This window comes from Fukomys damarensis, unplaced genomic scaffold (assembly GCF_012274545.1).
Source record: "Fukomys damarensis isolate Sample0158 unplaced genomic scaffold, DMR_v1.0_HiC HiC_scaffold_30, whole genome shotgun sequence".
Lineage (NCBI taxonomy): Eukaryota > Metazoa > Chordata > Mammalia > Rodentia > Bathyergidae > Fukomys > Fukomys damarensis.
This window is the reverse complement of record NW_022900942.1, coordinates 58,592,239-58,620,208: the sequence shown is the minus strand read 5'-3', so window position 1 is coordinate 58,620,208 and position 27,970 is coordinate 58,592,239. Positions and strand designations below refer to the sequence as shown.

At 38.0% G+C, this 27,970-nt stretch overlaps 1 protein-coding gene across 4 annotated transcripts in view; it reads left to right on the top strand.

Moving 5' to 3' along the window:
* Window positions 1–20,815, top strand: part of Rbbp8 (RB binding protein 8, endonuclease) — an 88,956-nt gene extending 68,141 nt beyond the window's left edge. For 3 of the 4 annotated variants that reach the window (XM_010638713.2, XM_010638712.2, XM_010638711.3), the window contains exons 16-20: window positions 1,454–1,523; window positions 3,767–3,863; window positions 8,714–8,855; window positions 12,780–12,857; window positions 20,729–20,815. In XM_010638713.2, the coding sequence (XP_010637015.1) occupies window positions 1,454–1,523; window positions 3,767–3,863; window positions 8,714–8,855; window positions 12,780–12,857; window positions 20,729–20,757 (416 nt within the window). In that variant the 3' untranslated portion in view covers window positions 20,758–20,815. Of the gene's footprint in view, window positions 1–1,453; window positions 1,524–3,766; window positions 3,864–8,713; window positions 8,856–12,779; window positions 13,049–20,728 lie in introns of those variants that run through there. The other variant, XM_033757597.1, reaches the window with a different exon arrangement.
* The last annotated feature ends 7,155 nt before the right edge of the window (window positions 20,816–27,970 follow it).

The following is a 27,970-nucleotide window of genomic DNA, read 5'->3' as shown; positions in this document are numbered from 1 at the left end:
CTGGCTTTTCATTCATCAGTTTATATTTTCCATCTTCTTTCTCCAGTAAGCATTAACTGTCTACCTGCTTAATGTTTAACTGTTCATTTGCTTAATGTCTTTTTCCTTCACTGTATGGCAGGCTCCATAAGGACAGGGGCCCTGGTCTTTCCTGTTCCACACTGTATGTCCAGAACTTAGTACAATTCTCAGTAACTTTTCCATTTGTAATCTCATTTCAGTATTAGAGTCTAGATATCTTGCAATTCAGATCCCAGATTCTGAACTCTAGTTCTTAAGATTTATCAACAGCATTCTGATAAATTTCTTTAATTTCCTTATTTTCTAGTCATTATATACCTTAAAGACACATAAAAATCAACAGGACAAATAAATGAGACATACTAAAAGCTGACTTTTCTTGTTGTTCTTTGTCATACAATAATGGATGTCTGAGGGGTTCTTTTTTTTTATCTTTAAGTTTATTGGTACAGTTTAGATATACAATACAATTACATTCATCATTGGAATCTTGTACCTTCATAAGACTTACGTTGGTTGTTATTTTTCCCCATCATTCCCCAGCCCTCCCTTCACCCCCTCTACCCTTCCCTGTTTACAAAGACTTTATTTCCATGTTTTTCCTTTTTATATATTTTTTCTTTTCCCTTTTAACCTTTCCCCTACCTCTCCCACTTCCTCTACTCTTTTAGATGTCTTCTTCCTGTTACACAGTATCAGTCAGACATTTTGATCCTTATTTACACTTTTAGTTTTTCACACCAGAGAAACTATTCAGTATTTACACATATATGTCTTATTAATTTCACTTAAAAGTATGACCTCAATGTGCATCCACTTAGCTATAAATATCTGTTCTTTCTCATTCTTTATGGCTGTGTAGTACTCCATTTTATTAAATACACACACACACACACACACACACACACACACACACACACACATCCTCTTTATCCAGTCTCCAGTTGAGTGGTTCTTTTTATACATTCTTGCCAGCTTAAACTACAGTGATATATGCATAACTTCCCATCAGGTAGCTTTTACCACTGGAGGTACAAATGGATCTAATCACTTTTATTGGTCTTTTTAACCAATAAAATTAAAAAGCCACCCATTGGGACAGTCATGTATGTACCTCTGGTGTTTCAAGCTGCCTGGCAGCGAGGCATACAAATTATAGCCCCATTGTGAATGTGTTGAAGTCTGAAATTCTCTCTGAGGTATGATTTTTGGCTCTTTGGTGACTCTGAGGTTACCAAAGATACACATCCTCTTCATTATACAAATAGAAAGGAGAAAACATAGTGATTGAAAATTTAAATGAGTTGCCCAAGGGACTAGAATATGAAATTCATTAAAAAGGTTTGGTGCATGTTATTTTTTTTTCCAAACAAGCTAATTATTTCTCATTAAATTCTACACTCAGTTTGTGATGTGCTTGTTTTATTTACAGCACACAATGATAAACAAGATAAAGTCAAGCAGAAAGCATTTGTGGAGCCATATTTTAAAGATAATGAGAGGTAAGTGGGTCTTAATTAATACCAGCAGTGTGATTGAAATTACAACACGGCTGTCCTTGTTTCAATATCTCTAAGCTATTAAATTGCTCCTTTGATAAGAACAGAATAATTTACTCTGATCATAGCCAAAAAGGACTGAAAAATAAAAGTGACATATTTTCCAGAGAAGGACATTTTTACCAGCAACACTCTTTTTAGATACTGGTAATAGCTTCTCTGTTATCTTATATCATAGAAATACTGTATTTTTACTCTATTTTATTTTGAGCTTTAGGAATTAAATTATATTCTCTAACTTTTTACATAGTATAAGACTTTAGGTGTTGAATCTGAGGTTGTTATACTTCAGGATTATTTTATGAGGATTTTTAAATCTTTAAAACAACAAAAATATGGTTTAAGCATCTTGATTTCAAACGATAGTTCTACTTTTTGCCTCTACTACAAACATTGCAAATTGTGTTACTTTCAGTCATGTGCTATTTGTTTAACTGAATTCAAGCATAGTACAGTAGAGTTAAAGAGCAAAAGAGGGAAATGTTTATGTAACATTTGTCCAAGGGGGAAGAGGAGGATAGAGGACTGTTATTGACTGACTGGTAACTTATTGAGTAACTCATTTGTCAATATGAAGAAAAAAAAAGCATAAAAATTTCTGGGTAAATAACTGGAAATCACTCATTTTTTAGCTGCATAGTACTTAGTTATGTAATTACAACATGGTTTATTTCCTAGTACTGGGCAGTTATGCCAGCACATGTAATGCTTCAGGGACCAGCCTGCACTCTCTCTTTTCATAAATTTTGCTTGTGTGTCTTTGGGGTAGATTTCTAGAAGTACAATTGCAGGGTAAGAACTGTCATCTCAGATGTCTCATATTAGAGATTTGCTGATTTTAAGTACTAGTTTATTTATTCTGAAGTTATTAGACTGCTAGAGAAATAGAAGGTAGGTAAAGTTATAGGGATGGTGGAGATCTGAGAGTTAACTTGGTTGCTTTTCCAAACTAAGCATTCTAGTAACAGGGAGAAGAAGCTTCATAATCTTTTGAGTGGCACTTTATTTATTGGAAGTCTGCTTTGGATACCAGTCCACTAGTGAATTCCCTACAGAATTATAGTATATTTCAGAAACAGAATAGATAATATTCAGAGAAAAGGATATAGCCAAAATTACTCTGCATAAGCTTAAGATTCCATAAACTATCTGGGGAAAAAATACAGTTTTAGCAGTATATTTTTATCCCTCCTTTCTTAGTGTCTCCCTTTTTAAATTCACAAATTGCTCCAGAGTTCAGTACCTAGATACATTAAGTTTACATACCTGGAAGTAGAGCAGTTGAAGCTTCTTGTGAGAGCAAGTGCTTGTCAAGTAGGGGAGCAAATGTTTGAAATATCTCGAAGGTATAGATGGGTTGCAAACAAGTCATTTTAAAAGTCAGATTTTGTGAATCGGCAGGGTCTCACTGTGTAGTTCAGGTTGGCCTTGAATTCATTATGTAGCTCAGGCTGGCCTCAAACTCCGTGGCTGTCCTCCTGCCTCAGCCTTCTGAGTGCTGGGATTACAGATATGTACCACCAACACCTGGCACTCACTGGAAAAGTTTTATAAACAAAATACATATGTAAGTGTTTATTTATACATCTTGTAAGTTTTAATTTGTGTATATAGGCTTTTTAAAGCTAGGTACAAGTATATTAATTTTTTAAAATTTGCACTTTTGTGTGGTTTTTTCTTCTCAAACTACTCCAGAACATACATTAACCTATATCAAGCACCTTTGACCCTTCCCAGGTCTCCAATGATTTAGAGTAAGATCTGATGCATTTAAAGAGAAGCACAAATAATAATTTTGCCCACACTTTGAAGAATTCAGAATGGGTAGAGGCAGTGAAAGGCAGTGTCTCCTTTAGACAAAATGGCAAATAGCACATGAACAGACATTCTACCCTTTGAAGAGGATGTCTGCGTTCTTATACTAGGAAAACTGAGGCTTTTTTTTTTTTTGGTTATGTTATACATGCACACAAACACACGTGAAAATTTGCTTGGATATAGTAGGTATGTAATAAATATTTGAAGAAATATTTTTCTAATATACTGAATAAGTACCTTAAGTAAAATGAATAATTAATGTTTCAGGATTACTTCTCCTCTGAAGTCTCACCTTTGTTCATTCAAATCTTAAACCACTAGACTTTTATAATAGCAAATAAATTAATTTTAAATTCATTTTCCCACAGAGAAACTAGCTTACGAAATTTTCCTCATATTGAGGTGGTTCGGAAAAAAGAAGAAAGAAGAAAACTGCTTGGGCACACATGTAAGGAATGTGAAATTGTAAGTACAAGTGCTGTTTTTGTTTTAAAATATGGCTTTATAGATCATAAAAACCATACAAACCATACTTTTATCCAGAAACCTTATTTGAGCTGGAAATAACAAGGACTACAAGGTATATTGGCTATGACCTGAGAGATACAAAGAGGTAAAAGTGAAGGCCCTCAGTTTCTCAGGTCAAGCAAATCTGAGGCCTAAACCCTAATTCATATGACCAGGCCACAACATTCATGACATTTTCCTTTTGTATATTTGCAAAGGTGAATTATATACACACATACAATTTCAGGAAAATTTGATATTTCAGTGGGATACTTTACAATAACGTATGGTTTTTCACAAAAACACTCAGGAAATTAGATATACTCACAATTAAGAAATAATAATTGGTAGGCATTTTCGGCGGAACGTGAAGCAGTCAATTGCTCCCTTTTGGCAGCCTGCACCACCTCCTCCTCCACCTTCACCGCTGCTGTCCCGTTGGGGCTCCATCTGCCTGAAGGCCCCTAGCCCACCAGGGAGTGTGAGTTTACCCCGCTGGAGCCCCTGTTGCCACTGGGAGATTTTTTTACTTCTGTAAATTTGCATCGTTCAGATCGGTAAAAGAGTACTTAGATTCAGACATTTAATTTTAATATCCATTGAAAATTCCTGATTAAAGCTGGATGGCACACTCATGATACTGAGGCAGGAGGATTGAAAATTTGAGGCCAGCATCATGACAAAATGAACAAAAGGCATACTGAAACCAAGGATGCATATTGACTTGCCCCATTTACCAGTGGTTAATTTGGGAATCCTGAGATAATCTGTTCCTGAAGTTCTGACTCCTTCACGTGGTAAACATGTTCCGTTACCTGTTACCTATATGTGTTCTCACATTTTACAACTCTCAGTCACTGTTGGTAATGGTGTTCACGTGTAAGACACATAGTCTAAGCTGCTGAAAATCATAATACGGTGTAAGAGTAAATAAACATGTTCTGTTACCTGTTACCTATATGTGTTCTCACATTTTACAACTCTCAATCACTGTTGGTAATGGTGTTCACGTGTAAGACGCATAGTCTAAGCTGCTGAAAATCATAATACGGTGTAAGAGTAGATTTGAGTCCAGTAAACTTTCATTTTTAAAGATTAATAATGATTCAATAAGTAGAAGTATGTCTCTTATTCACATATCTCAACTGAGGAAATTTGTTAGAAACTTCCGGCTTTTCATTGTCTGAGTTTGTCCTGTCCAGTACTGTGTCCACTAGGTATATATGGCTATTGAACATCTAAGATGATGCCAGTGTGACTGAGGAATTGAATTTGTAGTTTATACTTAAATTACAGTAAAGACAAAAATTGCAAAAAAAGAAATAATAATTGGTAAGCTCTTATTCTTTCCCTTATTTTTCCCCCCATCAAAATGTGGTAAGTTTTGCTTCATTTTTAGAATACTTGTATTTTTCCTTTTATACACTGTCTGTCTTAGATGAGTTCTTTCCCTTATTTTTCCCCCCATCAAAATGTAAGTTTTGCTTCATTTTTAGAATACTTGTATTTTTCCTTTTATACACTGTCTGTCTTAGATGTTGAACTAGTTAGTGTAGTACTAGTTGTGCTGTTACTAACTAATCCTGGGCCTTGCTTAAAATCTGCTCTTTTTCCTTCTTTCTTGCCCATTAGTTTTCTCATGCCTGCCTCTAGCAATTTATTTTCCCTTTTAAGGGTCCTGTTTTAACAACTATAGGCTGTATGCCAATCAGCTTTTCATGGCCTTTTTTGGCTCGTGGTTGCAGAGGTGTTAGCCTGTGGCTGCTTGGGCCTGTGGTGAGGCAGAGCATCATAGTGAGGAGCACGCGGCAGAGCACAGCTGCTGCCTTCATGATGGTTGGTGTAGGACATCCTGGGTGTAGGACATGTACTTCCTCCTGCGACACCTCCCAGTAGTGCCATCACCTGGGGGCCACGCCTTCAGCACAGGAGCTTCTGGGGAAACCATAACAGGCTAGGCAATTTGCTAACCCAAAACCTTAAAAAGTACACATGCAAGTGTGAATAGATTGTCATGTAGGTAAGCATTTAGTGAAAATATACAGTCACAGTGGGAATAAAAATGAGGCTCACTCTTTTGAAAAGCAGTTTGGCAATACAAGCAGAAGTCACCAATATCATGAGTTTTCATAACACAACTTGAATATGAATTCTTAAAAAACATAGCCTTCATAAGTATATCTCCAGTTTTTATTTCTAACCATAACTCTTTCTGATCTGGAACCAATTCTGCTAGTTAAGCAATAGCTCTTGTACTAGAAACACTGTCAATTTGCTTTTCTTCTCAGTGCTGTTCTTCGCAATTGTCTAATCTCTGAAAACCGTGGTTTCATACATTTTATGTAGTTTTTCTTCTTTAGTTGTTAAAGGTACAATAGTGAATCGTTCCATTACTCCATCATGACCAAAAGTGAAAGTGCTAGCCTCGTGTACTTAAGTACTAGTTACTGTTCCTAAATGTATCCCATTGTCTGTTCCACATGTGCAGTGTATAGCATATGTGTGGATGTGTGATAGTGACCTCAAGTTTCACATGTCCAAGAGCAAATTCAGTGTCTACCTCTGATTCCCAAATGTCACCGCTTAGCCTCCTGTATGTCCATTCTTTTGACTGGTGAAATAAAAGATCTAGTAGTTTTTCACTTCTCTGTTTTTGAGCATGTCAGTAATCTATCAGGCATATCCTGATGATTCTACCTTGAAAACACATCATTTCTATCAACTTATTGCTGCCACCAGTGCCCTGGACCAAAGCACCAATTTTTTCTGTCTGGACTATTAAAAGTAGATTCTGAGTGATTTTCTTGTTCTTTTTTTTTTTTTAATAAACTTTATTTTTTAGAACATTTTTAGGTTCACAACAGACTTGAATAGAAAGTACAAAGTTCTCATATAACCCCATTGCCAGTCTTTGTTTCATTCTTGTCTGTTCAGTGTGCTTTTGACACAATAGTGAATGATCTTTTTCCCCTAATAATCTTTTTAAAATAAAAAGTTAAATTGTGTCATTTCTCTGCCCAAAACCATTCATGTCTTTCCAGCTCACAAAGAAGCAGAATCCAAAGTTTTTACCAAAGACAGCAAACTGTGGTACCCTACTTCCTGTTTGTATTCTCCCGCTCTCCCATGTGCTCTGTGTGCTGTAGCTACAGCTGCCCTATCCTGCTGTTGTATCCAGATACCTTAGTTTGGTGGCAGTGTTTTTTCCAATAAGCCATGGTCACCTAATGTTATTCCATTCCAAAGCTCAGACTAAGGTAACAGAAGGATATAGTTAGGGTAGTAAGAATGGTGAAAATATGCCACCCCAACTCTGGTGTTTCAGAAAGTCTCTGAAAGCCTTTAATCCATGTAAAATTTAAATACATCAAAACTTTTTTCTTTAAACTTACAATTCTAGTCCTAAGTCTGTTACTTAAGACAATATCTTTGGCAAATTATCAATTCGATTTTCATCTTTTCAAGTGTAAAATGAAGGAATTGCTGGATTATGTAACTCTGACATCTGTGTTCCATTAAACTGACCTACTGCTTTGTTTTCTTGAGGTCTCCAATTTGAAGGCATACATATATATATATAGTTTTTATATCCATGTTTGCATGAAGTTCAAGGTTGTCATGATTACAGTTCAGAAAAGTATGCTTTTGATCCTAATTTTAAAATACAGTTTACAGGGGAAGTCATAAATCCTATAGCATTCAGGTCTAAATTATAGGCACATGCCTATAATCCCAACTACTGAGACAGGATGATCACAAGTTTCAGGCCAGTTTGGGTAACTTAGCAAGATCCTGTTTAAAAGAAAAGAAAGAAAAATATAGTTTTTATATCCGTGTTTGCATGAAGTTCAAGGTTGTCATGATTACAGTTCAGAAAAGTATGCTTTTGATCCTAATTTTAAAATACAGTTTACAGGGGAAGTCATAAATCCTATAGCATTCAGGTCTAAATTATAGGCACATGCCTATAATCCCAACTACTGAGACAGGATGATCACAAGTTTCAGGCCAGTTTGGGTAACTTAGCAAGATCCTGTTTAAAAGAAAAGAAAGAAAGAAAAAATTGTAAAGGATTCTGAGGATGAAATGCAGTGATAGAGAGCTTACCCTGAACACACAAAGCCCTGGGTTCAATCCCTAGTACAGATGGATGGGTGGATCTAGAGATGAGAAAATTACTTTGAAACACACTATATCCAAACAACAACTAAAACACTGCAGACCTCTGAATTTTTGTAACTGGACTTGCAAAAATGAGGAATTTATACCAGTATATGAATCAGTTGTGTCACTGGGTACACTTAGGTTATTTACATAAAATTGTAAAGGATTCTGAAGATGAAATGCAGTGATAGAGAGCTTACCCTGAACACACAAAGCCCTGGGTTCAATCCCTAGTACAGATGGATGGGTGGATCTAGAGATGAGAAAATTACTTTGAAACACATTATATCCAAACAACAACTAAAACACTGCAGACCTCTGAATTTTTGTAACTGGACTTGCAAAAATGAGGAATTTATACCAGTATATGAAGCAGTTGTGTCACTGGGTACACTTAGGTTATTTACATGTGAATATAAATTCACATTGTAAGTTTATTTACATTTTTCTCATTCATGGAACAAATATTGCATGGACAGTATCAGCACTGATAACTGTTAGTAATTAATAGTGTCTAAGTATTAATTACAGATATTATCCTCAGTATTAAGTTTCCATAGAAGACAGTGTTTTTATAAGTGACTTGTTTAGCTCCTAGTTTATAATCAATAAGAATGACACTCCATTTACTACCCCTCTATCAGTATTATGCGGGTATGCCAGCCGAAGAAAGAGAAAAGAAGTTGGCTTCCTGCTCAAGACACCGATTTCGCTACATTCCACCCAACACACCAGAGAATTTCTGGGAAGTTGGTTTTCCTTCCACTCAGACTTGTATGGAAAGAGGTAAGAGTATAGATTGTAACATTTTAGAATTAATTTTTTTTAATATTATATATTCCCAAATTTGAGCATTAACTTTTCTGCATGATTCTTCTGTGTTGGGTGCTAATTCTGTAACATAAAAATAAACTCCTAAAGATAAAAGGTTTACCTTCACCTCTCCTGTTAATTTAATTGAAATCTAAGATTTTAGTCAATTTAATATATTTATATGTGTATTATGGTTTATCATTCAAATTTCAAAAAGCAATTTCTGTTTCATCCTATTATCGAAAAGTCTTAAATAACTACAAAAGTTAGTGGCAAACTTATGTTGTTAACAAGAGAGCATGTTTTAAAAATGTACTCCTTTGAGTTGTAGACTTTTAGACCTCACTCATCTAGAATGCTGGATTTTTATAAACCCTATTCGAATTTTTAAAAAGATATTTGCTAAAAAAAAATGGTGTTTAGGGTCGGGGATTTAGCTCAGCGGTTCAGTGGCCTGCCTTGCAAGCACAAGGACCCAAGTCCAATCCCCGGTACTGAAAAAAAAAAATGTTTGCTAGATTTTTGACATGTAAGTATGATGCTTACATTTAATATAATTTAAGAATGTGTGACTTTAAAACTGTTAAAACGTCTTGAGTAGTAAATTTTGTTCTCACTGATTACTACCATTATTACTAGCAATGTAATGCTAAAAACTATAAACACACACTTACCTAGTTTTGTATTCGTTTTCTCCCACTTAATTAGGCTTGTTCTGAAGTCCTCCTGTTACAGTAACTACCTTTGAGGCAGCATACTCCCATTCATTCTGCCCTACTTCAGGCCAGGACTGTTAGTCTGAATATATTCTATACAGTCATTTGCTACATAACATTTCAGACAACAATGGGCCACATATACAGTGGTGATCCTGTAGAATTCCATCTCCCAGAGAGATTGTAGCCATTTTAACTTGTGTATGTATACTCTGGTGTCCATCCAAGGAAATTGTCTAATGCTATTTATCAAGCCATCCCCCAATCATAAGCATGACTGTATTTGAGCAATATAATTCACAGTAATTAAGATCTAATTTAGTGTAAATTAAATGAAATGTTCTAAAGCCTTTGTGCTCTTAACCTTAAAAGAGCTGTTCAGCTACCAGCATGCATTTCACAACCTTTTGTTATAAACATATTCCAAAGGAATTCACAAGAGCTATACTTTATGAGGGAACCTCTTTAGCTCAAGATTTTACTCCCTACATTACTGCATTCTTAGAGCTTTTTTTTTTTTATTTGCACATATTGGAAGTGTTTGTACAGATAATCAGTTGGGCATTGCCTTTAATAGAATGTACTCTTTTTGTTTGTTTGTTTGTTTTGTTTTTTGAGACAGGGTCTCACTATGTAGTCGAGACTGACCTGGAGCTCATATGTAGCCCAAGCTGGTCTTGAACTCACAGCGATCCTCCTGCCTCAGCCTCCTGAGTGCTGGGATTATAGGTGTGTGCCACCACGCCTGGCTAAGAGAATGTACTCTTATGTTTTAGAGAATTTTTTTTAATCATCCTAAAACAGGAATAAATATTCACATCAAATGTATGCAATTTATCAGGTTCTGTGGATACTTCAATGAAGAGGCTGTCTAGAAAAAAGCCATACATGATGAAGTGCATTAGCTAAGCAAGGACTTAACTGAACTTCCTAGTTTTACCATGATCTGTAGACCACCCAGTCTTACCTTGTGGTTTATAATACTGAGTTTAAAAAAATGAAATAAAATACTGAGTTTTATGAAAATGTAAAATGTTTTCTGAGATGTAACTGGTAAATACAGTGTTCATAATATATATGAACTAACTTTTAGATTTAAGATAGATTTAATTACTAGCCTACAGATCTTAATCCTGTAGTTTTCAGTTATAAATAAACATCCAAAAAGTTTACCCACAAGCATTGAATAAATATCAAATAAGATTACCATTTAGAAGTTTTCAGATTTGCCATTTTATGCTATTCTCATTTAACAGTTCTGATGGCCCAACTATATGATTACTGTATTTCCCCAAAAATAAGACTATGTCTTATATTAAATTTTGCTCCAGCTGGACATGGTGGCACACACCTATAATCCCAGCACTTGGGAGGCTGAGGCAGGAGGATCACTGTGAGTTCGAGACCAGCCTTGGCTACATAGTGAGTTCCAGGTCAGTCTCAACTACACAGTGAGACCTGTCTCAGAGCACACACACACACACACACACACAAAATTGCTCCAAAAGATTCAGTGAAGCTAATTTTTGGTAGATGTCTGTTTTCATTTTCAACAAACTACATGTACTCATTTATTCTTATACAAAAATCGACACCTGTTCACATACAGTCCTGTCATCGCCCGAGTCACAACCTCTTGCAGGCCGGGCTTCACAGTTTTCATTAGATCACGTTAGCTGAAGACTTAGGAGACAGGAGTGGCAACAGAAATCATGACAGTTAAGGATGATGGTCCATGCAAAACTATGAAAATTTGCAGGCACCAAAATTTTTTAAATGTTCTGTTTCACATGAATGCCTGAAGTGTGCCCATTACAACACACAACATATTGAATATGAAGATTCATATTAGCCACATCCACTTATTATCAAGTGTGTACATTATTTGTGCACTGTTCGTTCAGCAGTAAGTCTCGAGGTCATCTCTTTATGTAGGTGGTTATTTCTCATCCAAAGGCACTTGTTTAGGTACTTACAAATAATTATAATTTATATTATCATTTAAGTATTAATGTCAATAATATTCATGTTTAATTATATTTTTAATTGAGTATATCTCTCATGTATTACAACCACTGTACTAATTGCATCTGTCTGGCTCATGATCTTAACTGGGGCTTAATTTGGGGATTGGGTTTATATTTTGAGCATCCTGAAAAATCATGGTAGGGGTTATTTTCCTGGTAGGTCTTATTTTTGGGGAAATACAGTAGCTTAGGGGGAACCTTCATCACTTCCAGAGAAGCTTCAGGTTTTTAACTTTATAATAGCTTTTCTAAAAAATTCAAACTCTCTGGCAGCTATTATTATGTTTCTATTTTCCCATTAATAAATCAGATGAAGTCCGTTTTGACATGATAGCTCTCTGCACAATCCTCACACAGAATCAGACAGTGGCTAGATTCCATGTTAGCACCATAGTGTACCTAGGGCACGATCGTCTCCTCAAAGTTCTATGTATGGAGACACCTTTGGGAGAGCCCTAACCATCTAAAAAGTGTGAGGTAGGCATGTCAAGCAAGGAAATAGCTACTGCAAAACATCTTCTCTTTTCTTCCCCATATAAGTACCTGAAGTTTATCATAGTAGTATAGGTTGTACAGCCTACGGGAGGCAAAACATGAGAATGCGTAACACCTCTGGGTCTGGAATTACAGCTTGTGCAAGGTTCCACCCCTTCCACTTCCTAGTTTTGTGAACTTAGGCAAGTTATTCTCTAGGTCTCCATTACATCATCAGTCAAAAGTATGAGTTACCTGAGATGTTGTACACAAAGCATTTGATAAATGTTTGCTGTTTTCACTGTTAATATAAATGAGAAAGCATGCAGGTGTGGTGGCACACACCTGTAATCTCAGCACTCTGGGAGGCTGAGGTGGGAGGATGCCAAGTTCAACTCCAGCCTGGACAACTTACTTAATTAGCAAGACCCTGTCTCAAAATAAAAGCAGCGTGGGGAGGATAATAGCCCAGTGAGAAAGCCTTGCTTGAGTCAGTCTCCAAGCCACGCAAAAAGGAAGCTGATGCTTCGTAGTGACATCATTCATCAGCATTACAGCTAAAAATCAGAAGACCCATGTAAATTTATAAGTCATTAAATAAGATAAATTTCTACTGGGTGTATGCTGAAAGAAATGTATGTTGCAAATTTAGTCTTCTAAACTTCTAATTTTTTTTAAAGGTTACATTAAGGAAGATGTTGATCTTTGTCCTCGTCCAAAACGACGGCAGCCTTACAACGCAATGTTTTCTCCAAAAGGCAAGGAGCAGAAGATATAGAGGCTGAAGCAGAAACAGGGCAGAGGGCACTTTTTTCCCTTTTAGTTATTTATAGTTAGTTGGTATTAAACATTGATGTTTTTTGATCTTCTGTAAATTGACCTACAAATCAGTTTTTCTATTAAAAATGTTTTTAAATAGCATTTACCTAACACAAATGACTATTTAAAATGTGGATATGTTTATACTTTCTTGCTATTGCATCTTTAAAACAATAAGGTGCTTTAATTTTGCACTCTTAACTTCAGAGTTGTTTGTTTACTATTTTGGTAATTACAATTTTGAAAATATAGTTGTCTGATTTGTTTTTTTGCAAATATTTTCTACTCCACCTTCTTTTGACATCTTTGACATCTACAGTTCATGTTGGTTATAACAGATTTTCATTCTCTTAATCATTTGCTCTTTGGTAGGGTACACTAGTATCTGACATTTAAGTCTTAAAAAGAAGCGCTAAATTTCAGCAGTCTTAACTCTCCAGCTTCTTTCTTTTATGGAACTGAAATGACTTACTAAGGTGACCGTACAATATCAGTAAACTGCAAATTAGTGTCATCCCCTGATCTGCTCAGAATATTGGAGCTCTTCTCATGTTCTTTTTTTGATGCCATTTTCAAGCTGAATTTGCTGAATTCTCTGCCCATGTGTTCAGGTTCATTTGTTTTATTTCTCTGGATTGACTCATAGCCTCTAAAATAGATTTATTGATTTAGCAACTTTCTGTTCCTCTAAGAAGTTGTGGCTGACTCATTCAGCCACAATTGTAAACCTAGATTTCTCCTATCTTTCTGCTCTTCTATACTTTGCGTATGACTTCCATCTTTATGAAAAATAGCTGTGCCACCTCTAAAATCATGCCCATATTCTATGCAAGAAGAAAGGAAAAGAAAAAAAGTAATGTTATTTGGTTTTAGCCCCTTAAAGTTTCCTAGATGTGAGGAAAGGTGGCACACACCTGTAATCCCAGCACTGTGGGAGGCTGAAGCACAGGGATTACAAATTTGAGCCCAGCTTGGGCAACTTGGCAAGATCTAGCCTCACAATAAAAAAGTTTTAAAGGGCTAGGTAATGTAGCTCAGTTTGAAGGCCCTGAATCTAATTGCCAGTACTGTAAAAAATTAGTTTCCTAGAGAGCCTTACCCTATAATGTTCCCTGCAGTCACTTTCCTACTTCCAGTAGCCAGAATTGTCACTTGGCTAACATTAATAACAGGTACAGATGAAGTCAGATTATATGATTGTTGACTTCCAGAATCAGAGCTCATATCCACTGTTGCAATTCCTCTGTATGCCAGGAACTTGAGAGACACCTGTATTTGAATGGAGTACAACAGAATGTGCAGTTCCATTTTGCTTTTTAAAGGGCAGCCTAAGCAGAGGGGGACTAGATTGTCTACCTGATCGAAGCTTGTCAGCCATGTAATTCATTTGTAATTCATTTTTATCCTCACCTTGTGAGGTTGGGCAAACCAGGGTCTCCAGTTTTGTCTGCTGCTGACTAGCTCTACTTTTAAATAGAGTAATGAAATAGACAATTGACGATTTTATTTTTCTCGTGCCAGGGATCATACTAGGACCTTACTCATGCTAGGCAAGCACTCTACCACTCTACCCCAGTGCCAATAGAGGCAGTTTTTTAAAAAGCCATTTGAGTTAGAAGGGTGCATTCCATGACATGTTCACAACAGGGCTGTAATTCATATGTCTCATTGCTGGGTAGGTTGAACCACCAGTGAGTGGTACACACATGACTGTACCGTTTTTTTCCACCAGTGATACAAGCCACCAAATGGGACAGTCATGTGTATACTACCAGTGATTCATGTCGCTAGAACATGTTAAATGTAAATGGCAGTTGATGACACGGTGAACTCCCAACTTTTCTTTAAAAAAATATAAACGAGCTTTATATATTTGTAAAATATTTGTGTAATTTACCTAGTAGGTAATATTTTCCATGCACCACATGTCAGTCATTGAGAAGGTATAGTTATGTAAATCAGATTGTCGGCAAGCTTTTTAAATTCAGCTCTGATTTAAACTTCAAACACATACAGAACCTATATATTAACACTTAACATTTAAGTAAATATCTTCCCTGCCTTTGATAGATACTCTGATTAACCCATCTGAAACCTAAGGTTGTCCATGCCAACAGTAAAATGAATTAATTGTGAGTATCCAGAAGTATGTAGAAAACATATTCCCTTGGGAGTAAAGCCAGATGAAGCAAGAATTGCCCTAATACTTTCCATGCAGTGAAGAATTTTCCCAAAGTGCACCTGGAAAGGTCGCTGCTAAGAGGTGCAGTTTTAGTAACTCAATTTAAACTGCACCTGGTACATGCCTTTTAAAATGCATACAAGGCATTCTTAAAGCCTCTAGAACACATAACTTTGAAAAACTACAAAGATTCCTCAGAGGGTTATCTTTAATCCGCAATGCACTTACCAAAAGAGTAGTGTTACATAAATCTAATACCAGATAATTTGTTTATATAGCAAATATTTACCAAGTGCTTTATCTTTAAAGTGCAGTGTGGATTAAGCAAAATTTGAAGCATTTTCTCCAGAGAGTAAGCTTTTAAAGAAATACGCCTGAGGATCTTCCAGCCTTTTCTGTAGCATCTTAACGTAACATGAATTTAACATTGAAAAATACTACTTCAGAAATAAATGTTTGCATTACATCTCAAATTCTCCCATTCAATTATCCATTCTCAGCATAAGTTTAAGAGACATCTTTTCTCTGTTAATGCTGTAATAACAGTTGTTAGTAAGCAGGTGTCCTTATATTTGAGTTCTTCAACCATGCACTCAAGAAATAATGAAAATTGTCTGCTATCATGCCAGCAGAGGCCAGAAGAGAGCTGTTTTGAGGGAAGTTTCAGTTGGAAACTACAGGATTGAGCAACCCTGAAAGGACATTCCTTGGCCAGGTGTGATAATCTGCTCCTCTAGTCCCAGCAATTGGGAGGCAGAGGTAGGAGGGTCAAAAGTTCAAGGCCAGCATGGGCTACATACGGAGATCCTGTCTGGAAAAAACAACAAAATGAAAAGTTTTCTAGGATAAATAATACATGAATTGTGTACCTTTGGCACAATGATGAAAGCTCATTGGACCCAAAAGAGCTTTAGCATAGCTATTGCTGGAATAAAACAAATGAAAAGAAAGCAAGAATTTATCGTCTTGAGATTTTAAAAATCAACAAACATTGTGCACCTGCCATGTGCTGGGAATTTTGGGATTAAAGATTTGTCAGGTTCTGCTACCCAGTGGGGAGAAGAGACATAGAAAAAGATGACTAAGAGGCCAAAGAATGAAACAGCATGCAGAAGGAATCTTAAGGATAACTAGAACCAAGCTGCATCAGGTTGAGTTAACTTAGGAAAACAAGTCAAGGTAAGTTGGGAGGCATGAATGTGGAAATGCTGAGAGTCAGGAGAGACCCCAGTGATAATTTAGTTCTCACCCCTCCCTTCATAATGAGGGAACAGAAGCCAGGCATGACTGCTAAGGTCTCGGGCTTGGAGCTATAATGTAGTGCATCTGGGACCTACAGTTTGGTTTGGTTTTTTGTTTTGTTTTGTCTTGCAAGGGAGTTTCTTTTCCCTTCCAAAGTGTCTATAGATCCCTAATGGTATTTTTAAGAGGCAGGAATGTGTCTTGAATGTAAAGCAAAAGAGTTTAAACTCCAGTCTCTAGGCTTGTGGTTTCCAAACCCATAGGTAGCAGATCCATTTATTCTAAATTAGAATAAGTTAAACGTTACAAAGAACTTCAATAAATATTCTTTGTAGAGTCTCTAAATTACCTAGATGGGACACAAACTTGTCATCCTCTTGCCTCAGCCTCTCAGAGTGCTGCATTTACAGGTGTGTCACATGCCCAGCTGACAATTATACTTTAATGGCCTAAATTTATTTCAGTTCTTCAGTTTTGTCATCTTTTAGAATTGAATTGGTAAAGCTAGATAAATAACTGTGAAATGAATTATGGATGGCAGATGGCATCATATCAGTTTTGATATCCCAGTGAAATGCTTGCTGTACCCCAGCCCAGTTAGATCCAAATGTCTGAGGGTAAGGTCCAGGCACCAGTATTTTTTTGAAGTTTCTGGGTGATCTAATGAGCAGCCAAGTGGAGGATACTCAGTCATTTCACAGGCCAGTGCAGTGGTACTCTGATTCCATGGGCCCTAATATTTATATTTTCCACACATTACCCAATGTTGCTAATGTTGCTGGTATAAGGACCATAAGTACCTAATCATAAAAATCACCCAGGTGCTTAGTAAGGGAGATTCCCCCAGGTTCCTCCCATGGGAATTTTGATTCAGGCATAGTCTGAGCATTTTATTTTTCGCAAGTTTCCAAATCGTAAGTATGAGGCACATTAAGAAATACAGTGGACCCTTGACTTCCATATCCATTCGGTTCCCAAGGAACAGCTGTAACTCAAGTTGGTTGTAAGTCAGTACAGCTGAGATATGGATGTTTTTACCTGGGTGCACGCCATAGATAATAAGAGGCAGATGATTCTTCCATTAACCTGATTAACCCAAGTTGTTTGTATTTCAGGCCACTTGTAACTTGAGGGTCTACTATATTGCTTAGACCACAGAAAAAGCAACAAAATGTTAAAAACTTCAGACATCTAGGCATTGGTGGAATATGTATGTGGGTAATGAAGCAAGGGTAGGTCAGGTATGCAAGAAGAGAATAATTCAGTAATTATTATATTCCCAAGTGCAAGGAGCACCTAGGCTAAGATGACAGCAGTGGAATGAAAAGAAGAAACAAGAACCCATGAAATGAAATTGCAGCCACTTAATCGTTGTGGGTTGCATACCAGAACTGGCCCCTGAGGATACGGAGGTCAATGAGACACAGTTTTGAATAAGCCTATAAACAACTCAGTGATAATAAAGTGACATACAAAGCAAGAGTCACTGGGTTGGAACTCTCATTGGAAATGAGGGACTTTTGTTCTACATACTAATTATAAACTTTAAAAACAAAGGTATCCATAATTCTGAAGTGAAATTTTTTTTAAAACCTTGGATTCAAGAACAATTACATGTGGATATTTGCTTAACATGTTTCCGTCTCTACTCCAATTCAAAGGTGTCATAGCCACCTGGAGATTTTTTTGTTATTGTTCCAGTTTATCCTAACCGTCCGTTCATTCATGTTTACTGACTCTGGGCCCATTTGCTGTTTATTAACATTTCCTCCAAAGATCAGCAGGACAAATAAAGCATAAAATTCTGATGGCCATTTTGTTTTTTGTTTTTTTAGACAGGTCTCACTGCTGTTAAATGTGTAGCTCAGGCAGGCCCCAAACTCTCAGCAGTCCTCGTTCCTCGCTCAGCCTTCCAAGTTCTGGGATTATCGGCATGTACCACCATGTCCAGAAAAATTCTGTGGTAGACTACCAATCTATTTTGATAAGATATTGGGGGAGGGTGGAACATGGACTGAAAATTTTTGGGAGATGTATTTCCAGTGAACCTGGCAAGTATTTTCACAACCTAAGTCCACAATTCTTGGGGAAATGGAGACGTAGGCAAATTAGTGAAAGCCTGTAGATGTAAATTAGAGAAGGGTAGCTGAGGATTTATCTCAGCAGCACTGTGCCTGCCTCAAAAGCGCAAGGTCCTGAGTTCTATCTATTATTATGCAATAATAATAATAATAATAATAGAGGTATTCAGGTATTGAGTAGGGTAGATTAAGTTGTTGCAAGCTAGTACTTATATCAAGAACAACTAGAAAAGCCAGATAAATTACAAAAATCCTCAGCTGCTGAAGCAAAATCTAGAGCAGAGACAGGAGAAACTTCTAAAAGGTGAGCTGAACAGGAGGCTGCACTTAGCAGGGGTCACACTTGGGAAGCAGGGAACCCAGCAGAACTGGGAGTCTCAGGCTGGAGTGACTAAAATGGAAACCTGGAGAGCCTGATTCATAATTTTTCCCTCAAGATACTTGCCAAGTTTTGAAGACTGAGAGGCTAGCAAGATGTGATAAATATCCATTTTTAAGAAAATTATGAAAACAAGGCCGGGGATTTAGCTCAGCGGTTTGGTGGCCTGCCTTGCAAGCGCAAGGACCTGAGTTCAATCCCAAGGACCCGAGTTCAGTCCCCGGTACCAAGAAAAAAAAGAAAATTACGAAAAGATAGCTTCTGTGTGTATTTTGTCACAGTTTAAAAATACTGTTAAGTAATAACTCTTCTCACTGTGCTCTGGGTTCAATCCCCAGTATCATCAGCCTCTCTTCCCCAAAAAATAACAGTAATAAAGTAGGACCTACCATGGGATGTCCACGTACCATTTTCTTAGTTTGAAGACTAGGAAGGCTATGACTTAGGAACAGGGGCTAACTAGAGGCAAACTATGCATGGTAACACTGCAACCCAACCTCAGCTAAACCACCCTCAGCCTGATTGGAATAAGGCTGTCAGCCCTCACACTGCTTAGCAAAGGAAAGTTCGAGTCATCTGGAGTAATTAACCCTCATCTGGAATCTCATTTCGGTCAACATTCAATAAAATACTGCTGGACAAGCCAGAAAACCATGTACATAACCAAAAAATGGAAAGGGAAGGCAGATGTGCAATACTAGATAGTAGAGTTAGTAGAGAAGGACTTAAGATAACATTAATGTACTCAAGAAAATATGAGAAAATAGATGAAAGATGGAAAATTTCACTAGGTACCTGAAATCCAAGGAAGGTTTAGAAGTGAAACAAGACCTGAGCTTAGGTGTTCAACTGATAGCTTTCACAATTGATTAGTTAGTAAAGTGGAAATACCAAAACTAAAGCAAAGAAGTCACAAAACAGAGAAAAGGGCATGGTGGGTACATGAGAACCTGACAAGGTCTAATGTGTAACTAGGGCCTCCGACATGAGAATGGGCAAAAGAAATACTGACACTTGAGATTCTTTCAAAACATAAAAGACAGCCCAGATAATCCAGGAGCCCTTCGAACCCCGCACACCAGAAATGCAAAACATCTCTGGGCACATAGTAAGATGCCAAAAATCAAAGGAAAAAAGCAGCCATTACCTTCCAATAATAAGATGACTGATTCCTTAAACAAGAATCCAGATAGCAATAGACCGATATCTTTAAGTTGTTGAGGAAAAGAACTAGTAACCTAGAATTCTATACTCAGGGAATCTCAAAATTGAAATAAAGACATTTTCAAAGAAAAGCTGAGAGCATTTGTCACCAGCAGACTTATTCTAAAATACTGTCCCATATTCTTAGGATTAAAAGAAAGTCATTCCAAACAAAAATATAAAATTACAGAAAAAAGTGTACTAGAAAGAGTATGTGCATAATATACATGTATTATCAGATATTTTACTGAGTAGATTTTTTTGGGTGGTACCGGGGATCAAACTCAGGACCTTGCACTTGCAAGGCAGGTGGTGAAACCACTGTGCTAAATCCCCAGCCTTACTGAGTAGATTTTTTTGGGTGGTACCGGGGATCAAACTCAGGACCTTGCACTTGCAAGGCAGGTGGTGAAACCACTGTGCTAAATCCCCAGCCTTACTGAGTAGATTTTATAGGAAGTTAGCATTAAGCTCAAGAAAATCACATATAACAAGATGTGCAAAAATGTCCTGGTTTGCAGATTCATGGTATCAAAAATTTTAAGTGTAGTGCTAGAAATAATCTAGTCCAGCTTCCCATTATAAATAATCAGGGTGAAGGTTCAGATGAACAGGTAAATTTGATATTTGGAATTAAAAATAGCCAGAATGTTATGTCAACTTTAGCAGTAGTTATTTCAGTATTTTAGTGGCTGAGCATCAAGATTATTTTAATTCACACAGGTAAATTGCTGCCAGTGGAAAATGTTTAACATCTATCTTGCATCACAAGACATTCTCCTATTAAATACTCCAGAATCTCGAAGAGCAGAGCAGTTTCAACTGAAGTTGAATCATTAGCAACATCTAACATCATGTAAGTAGTCAAAACTTCCCCAAACTCTGCATTGATTTCATTTGGATCATCCTGACGGATGCAAAGCTGTTGAGCCTCGCTTGCCATTTCAGGACATATAGTATACTTGTTATATACAGAGTATTAATTTGTGATTTTCTGTGAGTAGACAAAACTAGGCCAGAGTTTTTAAAATATCTGTGCAGAGGCATAGCCTTTCCAATTGCTTCCACATTTATAAGAATTTCTAATACATACCCAGAAATAGTTGGAAAAACTTTAATCTGAGTTGCCATAAAATTTGAATTAATCTGAATTTTGCATGGTGTATTTTAAACATATAAAAGAACACCCAGAGAAAGTGCAGCAGCCCAACAAAGCTCCTTAAATATTAAATGTGTATTTGTTGAGTGAATAAATGTTTAATGAGCCAACCAGGAAAAGTAGTACTTGTCTAGGCTTGGCCAACACTTCACCAGGTTCCTTTGGGTCAAGCCCCTTTGCCCTTTGGAGCTTTATGTTCCTTGTCTGCAAAAAGGGTGGCATAATAGGATCTTTGAGGTCTCATTTAGCTTCATCAGCTTCCCACTTACATAATGAGCACCTTTCAAGAGGGCAGGCTGGAGGCAGTTAACAGCTGGTCTTCAGAGCCAGGCAGACCAGGCTGGAGGGCCGTCTCTGTCACTTACGGCTGGTGACAGCACTCAGATCTCTGAGCTTTTCATCCCTGAGAGTAACAAGACTATGGCAGTGAGATGGCACGGGCTTTTACTGCAGCACTGGTGTAGTAATGGTTCGGCGATCACTAGTTGTCACCCTTGTCAATACTGCAGAGAGGACAGAAAGAGTGCTTCTCAGAGAAGTCAGAATGGGAGCTGGGCCTCGGAGAGCAGATAAGAGCAAGGTGGGAGAGGGGATTTCACACAGGGAGAGCAGGCATGTGGAACAGGAGGGATGGCACAGGCGGAGGGGTCTGTGAGGACACAGGGCTGGCTGGGTTGGGGGCGTCCAAGAGGCCAGTCCCCCACATGCATGGCCAACAAGGTTATCTACAGTTGCACAAGAGAACGCCACGGCACTGATCCCCTCACTAAGCCCTGGCTCCTCCTCCCTGCTTTCTGAATATTCAGACTATATAGGAGGGATGCAAAACAGGTGTCATTCCTAGGCCACCATCATTTGAAATGTCATTTTTGAAAAGTGAGTTTTATTCCATTAGTGTTAACTGACCAATTCTTTCTTCCAGTGAAGTCAGCAAGTACATGTTGAAAAGCCCTTCTGGGACTAAATGAAAACTGAAAGGCCAAATTCGTACTTTTAGAAAAACACTCACAAAGGGATTTTCCAAAATGTGCACAGCCCTGTTTCATAATTTAGAGCTTCAAAGAAGCCAGTTTGATCTTCTACAGATGTACCATCCAGAGTGCTGATAGCTCTGTGGTGTGCGTTTCAGGTACTGGGCTGTCCCCCAAATGTACCTTTGTGTGTATCTCGTTTGTTCCAGATGGGGTGGAGGGGAATCAGGCTAACTGACACAGCTGCTGAATTACCTAGAGATGTCCGCTAGCACATCTCCACTTCTTAGTCTACATAGAAAACAGTAGCAAGCCTCCATTACCATGAAAGCAGTATAGTATAGTTAGGGGGCCCCGGGAAGAGACCCCCCCAGCATTAAAACATGACCCGCTCAAGTGACAGCCAAACATCTACACCAGAGAACAACATGGATTGTTAGAAATGTGATCATGAAGTCAGCTGGCATGGCTCTACTTGTCCTTTGACAGTGTAAAGATTGTATATTTTTCATTCATTAGAAACTGAAAATTTTTTTAACTTGTCTCACAAGGCAATAAACCACTGATGTGTACGGTTTTTTCTCCTTCCTCTAGTCATTTATCTCTCAGTTCCTCTGAGTTTGCTTTGGCCAATGAGGCCCTTGATGTAATTTCAGAGACTCCAGAACTGCTCCATTTACCTCTGACCCTCTCCCAAAACACTCCCTGTCATAGAATTCTTTCTTTTAAGGCATTTTTACTTCCAGGGGTCTTCTGTTAAAACAGAAACACCCTCACATGCCAAACATTTTAACTGAGGTCATCCTCATCTCAGTGGCGATTCATCCCTCAGAGAACCTGCTAACATGTTGAAAAAGGAGAATCGAGTCTTAGGGAAGGGTTTTATGGAGAGTAAAATATTGAAGAAAAGTCTGAGTGTGCCCAGTGGAGTGGTGAGAACGGGCACTGCCCAGGACAGCCTCAGTGCAGAGCTATAGGCCACCCCAGGGTTTGCTGTTTGGGTTCCTATAGTTGTACCCTTGGGTCAGCGCAGGCATTATAGGGACAGTCTTGCTCTTCTGAGTTCTGTAAAGCTGCTCTGCACTATGGGGTACCCTCTCATGCAGCCTTGGGCATTGGGAACCCCTGAGCACATAGCACGCTGGGAAGAAGGCATGGGAGAGAAGGTTCTTGGGAAGGCCCACAACTACTCCTGTGAGCACCTAGTTTTACTACATCTAAAGAGACTTCAGATAACTATCCAGATTCCAGGGCTGCGACACAAAGCCTAGCAGGTTTGAAACTGAAAAACAAAATCTGAGTAGCTCTATGTCTACATGGTTTTTGTGATATGCCTCAACTCCAATGGAGTCCCTGAACTCATTCAGAAAGTCCATGAGATCACTTATAATAGTACTAAGACATTGTTACCTTTTCTACTGTATTAACATTTTCACTGATAGCACAAATACACTGGTAGGTAAAGTCTGTCTTATCCAAATAAAAGTCATTATATGTTTCATTACCGTATGCTGACAAGGGAGAAAACGTAATTTTAAAAATGTCTTTGCTGATATTGTTATAGATTAGAAAAAGCTCAAGAGATTTAACAATTATATGCAACATGGGATCTTGGATGGATCCTGGATCGGGCAAAAGACATTAGTGAAAAACTGGTGAAATTTGAATGTCCATAGTTTTAATAGTGCTTTACAATGCTAAGATCCTGGTTTTGCTAAAGGTATTACAGTGTATGTCGCTATTAGAAAATACTAGATGCCACTTGGGAGTATTCTTTTATTTCTGCAACCTTTTTATAAAATCATTATAAATTTAAAAGTTAAAAGAGAATGTCTTTCCTGAAGCAGTAAAATGTTGTTGATTTTATTAACTTTCAGTTTCTTTTTAATATTTTGTAGAAAGATGGTTGTCTTGAGTTGCAAAGTAAATTAGCCACTCTGGATGCAATGCCATTTTTGAAAGGACTAATAGACTCATGATTTAGACTTGCTTATTTGGCAGATATTTTTTTCAAGAACAAATGAAATAAGCCTATCACTTCAAAGAAAACAATTCATAGTATTTGTTGCCAACAAATTAGAGCCTTTAAGTGAAAATTGGAACTTTCAAAAATTCATATCTGCTACTATATGCTTCTCAGCTTCCTACTTCAAGACTTCTCTGATGAGGCGGTGATTGTATTAATGAATGTGATGCTTTATTATATAATGAAATATGATGTTATCTAGGAGATGTAACTAACTCAGTGAACCAATACTTTTCAGATGACCACACGAGATACTAAATAACCGTGGCTGGGTGAAGAGCCAAATTGTAAGATATGCCTATAGATTTTAATGAAAAGGGACACCAAAAAATTCAGTGTTGTGGTTTTAGATTCTACCCTGGAACTAATCTCTACAAGTTCCCATTCACTGAGTATAGGTTAATATTTAAGTAGAAATGTTCTCACTTTTGTCACTAGGAATTTCTTGTAAGTTTTATTTTGAATGGAAGTCACCTTCCTCCCATAGAATTTCAGAAGAGGTAAGGGTTGTTTATAGCAATGTAGTAAGAGCTAGTTTTTAAAAACAGGCCCAGAGGAAAAAAGATAATAAAACAGTCAATTACATAGATTCTTAGGATTTTCGGTGTGATATTGTGATATCATGTGTGATATGTGGTACCTTAATAAAATCCTGATATTTAGCTAGGTCAGACAATTGCAAATGGCTCTGAAGTAGGGAGCAGCTCAGTGGAACCAAGATCCTAACCAGTGCGACCTGCTGAAACTATGGAAAGTTAGTTTTGTCGCCTGCTGTGGTTCAAGGAAGTCCCTCAAAGAGGAGATTGGTACAGACCTCAACTCACCCCACCCATGGGGTAGGTAATAATTTTCAATACACATCATAGAGAGGCCTAAAGAGGTTTTATTGGGCAGAATTTTAAAGGACATATTTAGAATAGAGTACAGGCCCTGGAGAGAGGGGGGCGCTTTATGACTTGCAGCTGAGTACCTTTATGTGGTTTCTGGGGTGTCTTTCACGATGGCTGATTTAGAATGTGTATTTATACTGCCGGCCCATCTGGTGGGCTGTGTTAGAATGCAAACCATTTACAGTGGACCCTTGACTTATGAACGCGATCAGTTCCTATGGGCTGGATGTAATTCAAGTTGGTTGTAAGTCAGTACAGCTGAGATCTGGATGTTTACCTGGGTACACGCTATAGATAACAAGCAGATGAATCTTCCATTAACCTAATTAACCCAAGTTGTTTGTATGTCAGGCCGGATGTAATGAGGGGGTCCATTGTACATGTGTTTGAAGTTGAGACATGTTGTCCACTAATAGTGCTGCTTCCTTGAAGATGCACCTGTGTGTCCTTAAAAACCCCTTGCAGAGCCTGGGATTTACCTCAGGGGCACCACACCTGCCTCACAAGTGCAAGGTCCTGAGTTCGATCCCCAGTACTGAAAAACAAAAACAAAACAAAAAAAACCCTTAGCAGTGTTTTTGGAGTAGGTCTCCTGGTAGTGAAAAAGACTTGAGTAACTTTTGTATCCTGAAGTTGCAGTTTTTCTTAAAAGTAGAATTTTTAAATTACAATTTTCTTTCCTTCCTTTCTACCTGTCTTTATTTTTTCCCTACCCTACATCAATATCAGAATTAATGACACTGTACAACAGCAGATACTTGTCTCATATGGAAAACCCATACATTTGGTGTAAGAAGTATTAGGAATAGAGAAATGCGCTTTACTCCTCCTTCTGGGGCTCCATGAGCTCCCTCAGGGTGGCTGGTTTCAGTACAAAGTAACTGTCCCTGTTCCACAGAGACAACCTAGGAAATCACTTGGACATAGCCGAGAGCGTTGCTGAGGGCTTTTTGCTGACTTGTGCTTTTGTAACTGTGCCCAGAACATACTCAGATTTGGGATCTTCCAGACAGGCCCAATGGCCAGGAGGTGTGGGCAAGAATTAAGAGCAGAACTGCAAAGGCTTCTGCATGGAGGTCCGAGGAGGTGGAAAGTGAACAGGCAGAGAGGAGGGGCTGCTGTGTAATGCTGACCTCAGTCAGCAGTCCTGGCATTCCAGTCGTCTGCCCCCGCCTCATCAAGGTTCCTAACATATCAGCACTGGCCAGCGCTCCACGACTTAGGAAGCTTTTCTAAGCCTGACAAAGGATTTTTTAAATATATCTGAAAGCGCTCTTCATCTCAGCGTCTTTGATTCCATTCCAAGCTTTGATGTCACCTAAAAACATTTGTCACACTGACCTTGCCTGGCTGAACACAGCTCTACCATTTGCTAAGCGGTGCCAAAAATGTCTGTTTTCTCCTCCAGAAAAAAAGGAAACTTCCCATGTTCCAAATTATTTTCAGCCCCTTTTGAGGAAAGATACGCTGACAATAAAACATGAAGATTGGCATGTTATTTTTAAATGAATTTTTAATAGCAAATAATTTGTTCCATCTGGGAAAATCTGATCACATTTTCAGCAAGTAGACATAAATCAGGGTAAATTATTTCCAGCATTAAAAAAAAAAAAAGAAAGTTATTGAGATTCACATCACTCTGGCCGCCCGGAGTCAGTTGCATTTCCTGACCCTGAGAAAGGGCTAAGTGCCTGGCTGTCCTCCCGATCCCTTGAGGTTGCTCCATCACAATATCAAAGACCTTTTGCTCTCCAGACCTCAGCGGTTCCTGGGGCCACTGTAGTAGTTCACACTGCACTTCACCCAGACACTGGCAAGCATCATGCATCAGCAGTCGAGCTCGGCTTCTGTGAGTGCTGTTGCAGAGCACCCAGACTCTTCCTGGGGAAGAGGGTGCAGAAACACACTGAGCATTTAAGGAGAGCAGTGATTGAAACCCTAGGGCCCCGTTTGGATACATCTGTCTCTCTCCTTTACCCTGTAAGAGATCCAGATTTGCAAGCATACAGAAGGGCTGGGGATTTAGCTCACTGGTGCCACCGCCTACCTCACAAGCACAAGCACCGGAGTTTGATCCCCAGTACCCCCCCAAACAAATAATAATAAAATAAAAGTATCATAAAAAGGGAAGAACAGATATTTGCACTCCTATTCATACAGCATCATTCACAATAGCTGAAAGGTAAAAGCAACCCAAATGTCCATCGAAGGATGAGGGGGATAAACAAAAACTGGGCAAATCCATTCGATGGAATATTATTGAGCATTAAAGAGAAAGCAAATTCTGACCTGCTTCAACAGGTCAAAGAGGGGAATGGAGAGTAATGGTTTAATGGGCACAGAGCTTGGGGTGATGAAAAGCTTCTGGAGATGGGTGCTGATGATGTTTGCACCAAAAAGAAAAAATTAGTGTATTTAATGTCACTGAACTGTGCACTTAAAAATGGCTAAAATGGTAAATTTTATGTTGAGTATATTTTACCAAGTCTTTTTTTAACAGAAAGAAACTATGCTTGTACTTTCCCAGCTCTTTTTCTAAAGGAAGGCTTCTGGGTTTCATCACTGGTGAGGGAGGCAATACTCGCAAACTTCCCAGTGATATCCTGCTAAATATTTAACAACTGGCTCCCTGACAAGTACAAAAAAGACCTATGTGCAAATATTTGTACATTAACTTGTTATAAAATTTATACTAATTAAAAGGAAGTGAGTAACATAATTCATGAATAGTAATATATGCAGCACTCTTTAAATTTTTGAAAAATAATATTTCAGCCACCTACAACACTTACTTTTTAATTATTTTGGCCAACTGATTTTTTAGAGAATGGTTTAATTTACTTTTTTTGGGGGGTACTGAGCATCAAACTCAAGACCTTCTGCTTGCGAGTGAGGCAGCAGTGCCACTGAGCTGAATCC